The sequence below is a fragment of the Ailuropoda melanoleuca genome, chromosome 9 (genome assembly GCF_002007445.2).
Source record: "Ailuropoda melanoleuca isolate Jingjing chromosome 9, ASM200744v2, whole genome shotgun sequence".
Lineage (NCBI taxonomy): Eukaryota > Metazoa > Chordata > Mammalia > Carnivora > Ursidae > Ailuropoda > Ailuropoda melanoleuca.
The window spans coordinates 12,650,156-12,661,125 of NC_048226.1; the positions used below are offsets into that span (position 1 = coordinate 12,650,156).

The window sequence follows — 10,970 nt, forward strand, 5'->3', positions numbered from 1 at the left end:
TGTAAATTTTGGTAAACTTAGTTATCTTAATTTTTATCTGAAGATTATTATTCTAGATTTTCTATTGCATAAACGTATTACCTAGGAAGAATTTTTTCTTCTTATTTTCCAATCCATGTACATTTTTCTGTTTTCTTGCTTTATTGTACCAGCTACTAGCTCCAGTAACCATGTTGAACAGAATTGGTTTTGGTGAACATTCTTTTCCCCTATATGATATCAGAGAAAAAGCTTTCAACATTTTACTCTAAGAATGATATTTGCTATATGTATTTGTAAAGACAATTTATCAGATTAAAGAAATTCCCTTTTATTCTTAGTTTACTAAGAGTTTTTACCCTGAATGTGAGCTTTGTCAAACTTTTTTCCTGCATTCACTGGGATGGTGATTTTTCTCCTTTACTTTTGCTAATGTGGTCTGTTATCATTTTTGATTTTTACACGTTAAGCCAATTTCCACTTACGGAATAAATCCAGCTTCGACATGTTATACACTCTCTTTATTTATTGCTATTTTATTTACTATGACTTTGCTTAGTATTTTTGCAGCTATCATCATTAATGAGATTTGAGCTGTAATCTTCTGTTCCTAAATTCCTTATGGAGAGATTATTCTAGGCCCATACAACATGTGGGGTATTCTTTCTTTATCATTCTCTGGAAGAGTTTGCATAAGTCTGGTGTCATTACTTCAGGATTCAATAGAATTTGCTGGTGAAGCATCTGGGCCTGGAGTTTTATTTTAGGAAAAATTTTAATTGAATATTCCATCCTTGTAAATTATATAGGTGTGTTCATCCATTCTGTTTCTTCTCACATCTCTTTCTGTAAGTTGTCCTTTTCTGGAGTTTGTCCATTTCATTTAAATTTTCTACTTTTTATATAAAGTTGTTAATAAAATCCTCTTTTATTTAATAAAATCCTATCTTTAATGTCAGTAGGATCTGTAGCATTGTCCACTTTTTTATGCTTGAAATTTTTTTAAATGGAGAGGTGGGCAAAGGGAGAGAGAAAATCTTTTTTTTTTTTTTAAAGATTTTATTTATTTATTCGACAGAGATAGAGACAGCCAGCGAGAGAGGGAACACAAGCAGGGGGAGTGGGAGAGGAAGTAGCAGGCTCACAGCAGAGGAGCCTGATGTGGGGCTCGATCCCACAACGCCGGGATCACGCCCTGAGCCGAAGGCAGATGCTTAACCGCTGTGCCACCCAGGCACCCCGGGAGAGAGAAAATCTTAAGCAGCCTCCATGCCTAGCACGGAAATGGACGTGGGGCTCACAACCCTGAGATCATGATCCTATCAAAATCAAGAGTTGGCTGCTTAACAGACTGAGCCACCCAGGCACCTCTATGATTGATGTTAATTGTGTTTTCCCTTCTTTCTTAATGGAGATTTACTTATTAGTCTTTAGAAAGAAATATCACTGGCCTTTGTTAATCTTCCCTCCTACCTGTTTTATTTTTCATTAATTACTAGTACTCTTATGTTTTATTACTTTCTTCCTTTGACTTTCCTTGGGATTAATGTAGTATTTTCTTTTCTAACTCTTTAAGATAGATCACTGGATTACTTACTTTCAATCATTCTATTTTCCAAACATTTAAAGAACACTTAAAGCTCTACAATTGCTTATAAGCATAACTTTAGCTCCAGGCCAAACATTTTGGTGTTGATATTTTCATTATCATTCGAGCTTAGTAGAAACTTTTTTTCTTTCTATTTTCTATTTTTTATTTCTTCCTTGGGGCAAAGAAATACACTGCTTAATTTCCAAGTATATGGAGATGTTCTGTTTATCTTTTTGTTCCTGATTTCTAACTTAATTGCTTTATGGTCAGAAAATATTGATCAAGAAAATGACTTACTTCTGTAAACTCTCCATGTGAGCTTGAGAAGTTATTGAGTGCATTGTTATATATATAAAATATGCATGTCATATATATATATATATATGCATTGATTAATTTTGTTGATTGTGTTCAATCTTTTGTATTTATACTGATTTTTATTTTTTGTTGGCTTCTTATATCAATTACTCAGAGATGTGTATTAAAACTTTCCACTGTGGATTTATCTATACCTCCTTGTAGCTTGGTCAGTTTTTGCTTTCTGTATTCCAAAGCTATGTTATTTAGGTCATACATTTTATTTTAAAGATTTTATTTATTAATTTAAGGAGAGCGAGCGAGCGGTGGGGAGGGGCAGAGAGAATCTCAAGCAGAGTCCATGCTGAGCACAGAGCCCAACATGGTACTGGATCTTACAACCCTGAGATCATGACCTGAGCCAAAATCAAGAGTCAGATGCTTAACCAACTGAGCCACCCAGGGTGCCCCTGGTTGTACATATTAAAATTGTTATACTTTCCTAGTAAATTGGATTGTTAATAGGAAGAGACCTATTTATCTCTAAGCAATAAATGAAATTATGCCTTAGTATCTTAACTAGTAATAATATGGCTATACCATCTCCTGCTTATTGGTTTCTTTATAATACATATTTTCCTACTATTTTCTTTCAACCTATCCATTTATGTTTGAGCTCTCTTTCTTATTTCTGACAATCACTATGTTTTAATTGTACCATGTAGTCCGTTCAGATTGAAGGTGGTTACTAATATATTTAGATTTAAATTTATGTTTTTTATTGTTTTCTTTGTCCTTGTTCTAAGTGGTTTTTTTTTTTCTTAATCTGTGTTTTTCATATATTTGCTCAGAATGTAAGGACTCTTTTGCTGTTCTTTTAGTTGTTACCCTAGAGTTTAGACCATGACTTACCACAGCCTAATATAAATTGTTAACTTTTATTGTCCTCCCAATCAGGAACCTTCTTAATCTATGGGATCTATCCATTGATTTGTGTCCAGGATCTGCTACTATGTCTCTGCTTTCAAAAAGCAACAAAAAAAATTGGGGCATAAAAGTTGATATTTGTTTTTATTTACTTAATTGTAATTGATTTATTTCATCTTGTTTTTGTTTATTTTTGTTATAAATATGGTATGCATCCATTGTAAAAGTAATCAAACACAATGCCCCCTTTATTCTCTGTACTTCCTTTTCTTCCCCTTCCTTCCATCATATTGAACTGCCATTAACAATTTGGAGTATATCCATCAGAGGTTTTTTTTTTCAGTATAAAAGCCTATATATGTGGTATTTGTACATCTATCAATTTGTTAATAAATGCATATATGTGCATATATATGCATATGCATATACACACACACATACCACGTTTATTCATTCGATTTATCTTCTCACTGTATCTATGTGTTGAGGGGCAGAGTTGTTTGCGTGCATGTCCTTTTTATGACCTCATTATTTTTTAAAGATAGATACAGCTTCAACTTTAGGCTAAGAAAAAGAGAGAATAAAGGTCATCTAGGTCTGTGTATATAGTAGATGCTTAATTCTGAATTGAACAAAACACAAATCTGCATGATACAACAGAGTAGAAATCTATTTAGATTTTTCCCTTTATTTTTTAAATTTTTTAAAAAGATTTTATTTATTTATTTGAGAGAGAGAGAGAGAGCATGCACAAGCCAGGGGGAGGGGCAGAGGGAGAAGCAGACTCCCTGCTGAGCAGGGAGCCTAATGGGGGACTCGATCCCAGGCCCCTGAGATCATGACCTGAGCCAAAGGTGGCAGACACGTAACCGACTGAGTCACCCAGGTGCCCCAATTTTTCCCATTATTTAGATATGGTGCTTTTAATGGCACCAAAGCGATTTTCTTTTTTAACAACTAGTAACCATTACTGTGGCATTCATGCACTGCCCCTGCATCCTTGTGCGAGATCTGTAGGTTAAACTTCCTGCCATGGCATAATTTGGGGCATTAGGGAATCCATATAACATTTCTCCAAATGTGAAATCGGCCTCCAAAAAGTTCAACTAGAAGTTTTACTATGGAAGAAAGTAGTCGGAAATGGACAGATATATATGGATAAATTTAGAATAGCATAGAAAAAAGCATGAGGAAGGAGAGGGAAAAATATTAATTATTCAGTCCGTTGGTGTCAAGTTGCTGGACCGGTGAAGTCTTTGGTAAGGGCTACCAAATCTAGAAATCAACCAGGGAAAACACTTATAAATTTGGTCATGTAAAATATGTAGTTTTCTATTTAAAAATTTATAAACCAGGTAAAAAAGACAAGAACGCAGCACATTGGGAAAACACTGTAAGAAATGTGACAAAGGACTGATTTCTTTAGTACCCAGAGATATTTTAAATCACTGAGGAAAAAGTCAGGCAAAAACAGCCCAAGGCACAACAGACAAATCGTAACTGCTTTCTTTCCATTTTCTGAGTTTTTACAATGTGCTGAAAACAGAATGTGCCAGCTACCTTCAATGCAAGTTCCTGTTTAATTCTGGCAGAACTCTATGATAGAGGTATTATTATTATCATTATTATTCACATTTTGCAGAGCAGAAATATTGGTGCAGGTTGATTAAATCACTTTCCTTTAGCTTATTAGAGATGAAGCCTGAACTCAGCCTGATGTCAGTATGCTTAAAATTCCGTTTTCTTAAGCACTTTCCCAAAGAGTGGCACCTCACGAAGAAATAAACTAGAAATCACTTGAGAAACAAATTAAAATGATGCACATGCATATTTTATTTTAATTTTTAAAAAAAATTTTTAATGATTTTATTTATTTATTTGACAGAGAAAGAGAGACAGCCAGCAAGAGAGGGAACACAAGCAGGGGGAGTGGGAGAGGAAGAAACAGGCTCCCAGCAGAGGANAAATTTTTAATGATTTTATTTATTTATTTGACAGAGAAAGAGAGACAGCCAGCAAGAGAGGGAACACAAGCAGGGGGAGTGGGAGAGGAAGAAACAGGCTCCCAGCAGAGGAGCCTGATGAGGGGCTCGATTCCAGAACGCTGGGATCACGCCCTGAGCCGAGGGCAGACACTTAACGACTGAGCCACCCAGGGACCCCTGCACATGCATATTTTAAAAGGTGTTTAAATTTGCCTATAATTTTGAAAAGTGAGAAATTAAAAACACACGTACCTCTCTGTGGGCAAAGATTAAAAACATTGATAACAGTCTGTTACAAGAAGGTGAGGTGACTGGGTTTTTCTTAGACTCTTCATGGAATTGTAGTTATTTACAAAACAAAATCTCTCTCAGCTTCAATTTGCTCATATGTAAAATTGGGATAATCTTTCCTCAGAAGAGTTATGGTGACCATCACAATAATAATATGAAAAATATTAGCACAATGGCACATATTAAGTGCCCAGCAGCTGTTATAGGTTAGTCCCTTCACCTCCCCCATGATCCCCCCGGTGTGAACACACATTAAAAAAAAACCAAAAAAACAAAGACTAAGAGACAAATCTTTTACCTCTCTGTGTTCCTAGCCACAAGGCCAAGGGTCAACAGACAACCAAGTAAATGAAGCTAAAGACCGGGAAGAAGAAGGACCCTAGGCTCTCATGGGCTCTCTACATGACATGGGATTTACAGATCATTTTCTAGGACCATGCAAGGATTCCACTGTTTGTTCAATTCTACATCCCATGTTCTAGATCTCCATTTGCACGCAAGTCAAAGGAGGCAGTGGATATGCTGAAAGGAGCCAGGGGCCCCGTGAAAATAATGTGTATGGTCACGTAACCTGCATTATCTATGGGTTGGTGGCATAATGGTTTAGAGTCAAATGCTTCCAGCCCATTTCAGGGCACTGGGAACCTTCTAGAGTCAATGAGTCTGAAAATTCTAAAAATAAGTTATTAGAAAATACAAAAGTTGGGGCGCCTGGGTGGCTCAGTGAGTTAAGGGTCGGACTCTTGATTTCGGCTCAGATCGTGATCGCAGGGTCCTGAGAGGGAGCCCCATGTGGGGCTCTGCGCTGAGCATGGAGCCTGCTTGAGATTCTCTCTCTCCCTCTTCCTCTGCTCCTCCACCACCCCCCCAACCCACACGCTCTCTTTCTATCAAAAAGAAAAAAAAAAAAAGTAAACAAAAGCAACACCAGAGCACCTTAATAATATCCTCCCTTTTCTAAAAACTTACTGGCAACCATATCTTCACAGAGAGAATGGTTGACTTTGAAGTGGCCTCACTAACCTTTCGTTTTGAAGATCTCCATGCACGGAACCATCGTGACCACACTGTAGTCTTTCCTCAATTGTGGGAGCCGGAGCCCTCCCTTAAGGACTGTTGGTTCCAGGAGGGCAAAGTCACCACAACTCTGACAAGTTGGCTGGTGGTTGGTCTTGGGACCTGCTCCTCGGGACCTCAGGGATGTTTTTGCTGTCCCCAGCTTGGCAGACCTTTCTCTCTAGGTTTGTAGAGAGACTTCTCCAGTCGACCTTTCTCACGTGTGTAACTAAGAAATAAACACGGCAAGAGGAATGTGTAGCTGCTGAGCGCATCAGAGAAAATGACATTGATGTGCTCTGTCTGCAGCACGTTTAACTGGACGGTCCCGTTCCTCTCGTTCCTGGCGTGTCTGATCCTGGCAGTGGCCACCATCACTTTGTATTTTATTCCACTCCGATACATCATTTTAATCTGGGGTAAGTCTGGCATGGTCCTTTTGCTAGCGGTCAATTTCAGGTAAGAACCAATGACTCATTTGTAAAGTGTGACTATAAACGTTAAATGCGCTCTTGCTGGCAATTAAACATGAGATTAAGGAAGGCATTTTGGGAACAAAAACTTCCAGGACCTCCCTGAAAAGGCCAGTTGCCCGAACGATCAGCATAGATATTTATAGGCCTCTTGCATAATTGCAATCAAATAAAAATGTGATTGTGCATGAGATTCCCTTTGGGCTTTCATAGTCATAAATACTCTTGAATAATATATTGCCGTGGCCGGTAACTTTCAGGAAACACTTATTCAAACAGTGAGCAAACACCTGCATCTCGCCGTATGTATTCTGTAAAAGTAGATCTGGCCACTGCCATTGTGCCTCTGACACTTCATCTCTGCAGGAGGAAAAATCACCTAACCCCATACTTAAATCCAGAAGCGGTAGGGAGGAAGTGGTAGGTTACCTCCTAACCAGTGCCTGAAAGAAGAGGAAGCTGTAATTTAGCAGGGTAAAAGGTGTGCCTATATAAAGTTTAGCTGCTTTAAAAAAGTGGGAACAAAAATCACAAACTCGAAATAAACGTCATGACTTGATTTACTACTCAAGCTAGCGGTTGGACGGAAGACAAACAGCTTTGTGAATATTTGCGTCTGTTGCTGGGCGGGCTCTGGGTTGAGAGAAGGAGCGTGCATTGCAGTACATTAATTGCTGGAGAAGCGATCAACCCTTTTTCCTAAGTCTGCCAGTCATGGTTTTCCATTCCTGGGCTCCTGTGACTACTGCTGAGTTCTCAACCATAGCCACCCGCCTTCTAGGGATCCTCAGATGTTAAGGTGTTCAGAGAAGTTACACCTACACGTGACCGCATTAAGATGCAGTCATCTTTAAGCAAAAACTGAGAGCTTGCAAATATCAGATAACAAGCTACAACCTTTCTAAAACCATTACATGTAGACCTTTTCAAAGAGAACCCACAGGAGTAGAATCCTGCTGACGAGGAAAGCCAAGTGTAGACATTCTGAATTGGGAAAAGTCATCGAAAAAAAAATTAGAATAACTCCTAAAACTTCAGAAGTGGAATGATTTTGAGAGAGCATAAGCCACTGGTTCTCTGTTTCATCCAGGAAGTGACAATCCCGTAATAAAGAAGTTTCTCTTTAATAGCAAGCCTGAGAAAAGAAAAAGATAATTTCCCTGTTTAGGGGTCTGTTTTAAGCCTTGCTGACCCTCAGTCTTGGGGAAAGTCTTCTATCCATACTTAGTTTTTGTTTCTCTGTTTTGATGGGGCGCCTGGGTGGCACAGTGGTTAAGCGTCTGCCTTCAGCTCAGGGCGTGATCCCGGCGTTGTGGGATCGAGCCCCACATCAGGCTCCTCCGCTATGAGCCTGCTTCTTCCTCTCCCACTCCCCCTGCTTGTGTTCCCTCTCTCGCTGGCTGTCTCTATCTCTGTCAAATAAATAAATAAAATGTTTCTCTGTTTTGAAACAATGCCTGCATGTTGGTCCATAGACCCTGAGAAAGAGAACGTGAAGCTCTTCAGGGTCCATTGATCAAGAAGAAACATTTTATAAAGGTATCTCCCTGAATACCTGATGTACGAAATGTTATCTATATATCCTGAATAAGCTCACTCTTTCTTAATTGTTTTCATTAAGAATTAGTTTACAAATCCATTTACTGATCACATTTAAAAAATAGACCTTAAAACTGTTGTCTGACCCTAATCAGAAAATGATTCAAAATTACTATAACCATTTGGCCAATATTTTGTTCATTTTTAAGCTGGTATAAGTTAAATGTATAGCCAGCTTGTCAAACACTCTTTCTCATGATCTCCTCATCATTCTGGTACATACTTGACTTGCTTTTCTGCATCTTTCCCTCAACAAAAATGACTATGCTATATTTCCTCCTTTGATCATCGGTTTTGGAATTCCTATACCTCTTTCTGTTTATCCCAAATTGCTTTGACTTCTGCTCTTATCCCCCCAAGATCTTGGCAGCTTTCCAACACCAACTTTTTGCATCTCATTAATGAGATATTTTTCTATTTATCGTTCAGCTTATGGATGAAATTATTAAATAGCATGGAGTTTATTATGTTCTCCTGGGCTGACAGTAACCCTTCGAGCTTTGTCTTCTATGTCTGGTTCTTTAGTTTTATGTTGTGGACAGGGACTTATAGTTTATTGATGAGATCACCATCTATATTGTAGTCAAAAGCCTTGACAATCAACACGTGATCTATTACCCTATTGATTACAACCCACCATGCCATCCTGGAAAATACGCAGCTAAAATCTATTAGGACTTCTTTTCCAAGACACATTAGTTATTAGCTACATGGACCCAGGACATTCCTTTGCACATCTCCTATATGATTGTATCCTTGGCAGAGACTTTCTCATGCAGAAGATGACTTCGTATGTCTTCCATTTCTAGTGTTCCTTTTAACTTTATTAAGGATCAGAAGATCACTTCTTATTCTGAGTTACTTACTCATTTTCATTAAGCCCTAAAAGTGGTGAGTTAAGATCCTAAGATTTTTTTTCCCCCTTTGGTCCACTATTTTTATTTATTTATTTATTTTTTAAAGATTTTATTATTTATTTATTNAAGCCCTAAAAGTGGTGAGTTAAGATCCTAAGATTTTTTTTCCCCCTTTGGTCCACTATTTTTATTTATTTATTTATTTTTTAAAGATTTTATTATTTATTTATTCGACAGAGATAGAGACAGCCAGCGAGAGAGGGAACACAAGCAGGGGCAGTGGGAGAGGAAGAAGCAGGCTCATAGTAGAGGAGCCTGATGTGGGGCTCGATCCCATAACGCCGGGATCACGCCCTGAGCCGAAGGCAGACGCTTAACCGCTGTGCCACCCAGGCGCCCCTGGTCCACTATTTTTAACCCTTTGAAACAAAATTACTTCACTGTATGTTCTATATTTTCTTATTCTATACACTGAAATAATATTTTTGTAGATCTACTTATTAAGTACCAGGATTATTTAACATAAGCCTCTGAAAAGCAGCCAGATTTCATGATGGCTGGAAGGTGTATTCCTTGACTCACCAACTTCATTGTAAGGTTTTGAAGGGTGAGACATTTTTCTTTCTTCATCTTTAACCTGTGATTCCTAGAGAAGCTGCATACAGGTTGTGGATCTTTAACAAGTACTTGACAAATGTTCAGTGTGTCTGCAAATTTCACACCTGTGATCTACAGGGATGGCATTTCTTTTGAGCCCACCACCCACCTCTCTTGTGTGGGAGAGTAGATTTTGAAAATGATGTGAAAAGTGGCTTAAGAGGGCTATTTGACATTTTCTGAAGGAAACCATATCTACTGAATTCTGATCACCTATTTGATGTATTTCTAGAAGACAAGGCACTTCTTAGGGTTAGATCCCATGTGGATTTTCTGCCCCTTTTGAGAGGTTTCCCATATTCCTTTCATTCTGTTCTTCACCATAGATGTTTCAGTTCTGGTCTAAGGTACTTCTGTTGTTCCAAGGTAGATAGAAACTCCTTAAGCTAGATTGTGAACTTCTTGAAAAGAAGACCCATGACTTATTTAACTCTGTTTCTCCATTTGATAACACAGTGTCTTTTACGTGGCAAACACTTACTGTTTGATAACATGACCAAGCAAGGACCCTCTGCCCCATCTCAACACTCCCACCAATGTACTGAGGTCAGCACTCCATGCTGGGCACTCATACAAGTATCTGAAAAATAGCATTATAATTCTGTTTCAAGAGTTTNAAAATAGCATTATAATTCTGTTTCAAGAGTTTATTCACCTGTGGCCATATGTGCAAAGCAGTTATGCAATTTTTCCAACTTTCTCCAAGAGGTTTTTTTTTTTTTTTTTTAAATACTGGATTGCTCATTCCACTCCACTGATCTTCAGTCTGTGATCTGGGACCATTAAATGACAGTGTCTTTGCCAACTGTTATCCCTTGGTATTTGGATCCCGCTTCTTCGGCTGTGCTAAAAAATTAAGATTCACAGCAGATAGGCCATCTGCCTATCTGTATTTAGATTAAAAATATCTAAAGGTGTGCCTGTCATGCTGATAAAGGTACAACTTCCAAATTTGCTCCCATGCCTAATAGTATAAGGATTCTTCTCTCAACACCCCCCTTTGTTTTTTGGTTGTTGACATCTAGAGTGATGACGGTAGCCCCCCTCATTGTTATGGAACTCCCGATTACAGAATCCCCATGCTTATGTTGTCCGACGTGATTCTCCCATCAACCTAAGAAACTATATAGGGCAGGTCTTTACTATTCAGATTGTAATGTAAGAAATCTGAGGCACAGGAAGGTCAAGGGGTTTGCCCGAAACCACACAGCTGATGTCTGGTGATGCCAGAGCTGGGGCCCAGCTATTCCTGGTCCCT

General features: G+C 38.4%; 1 protein-coding gene across 1 annotated transcript in view; it reads left to right on the forward strand.

Moving 5' to 3' along the window:
* MCTP2 (multiple C2 and transmembrane domain containing 2) overlaps window positions 1-10,970 on the forward strand; it is a 234,536-nt gene that overhangs the window by 208,182 nt on the left and 15,384 nt on the right. Inside the window, exon 21 of the mRNA XM_002926690.4 lies at window positions 6,436-6,545. Within this exon, the coding sequence (XP_002926736.1) occupies window positions 6,436-6,545 (110 nt within the window). The remainder of the gene's footprint in view (window positions 1-6,435; window positions 6,546-10,970) is intronic.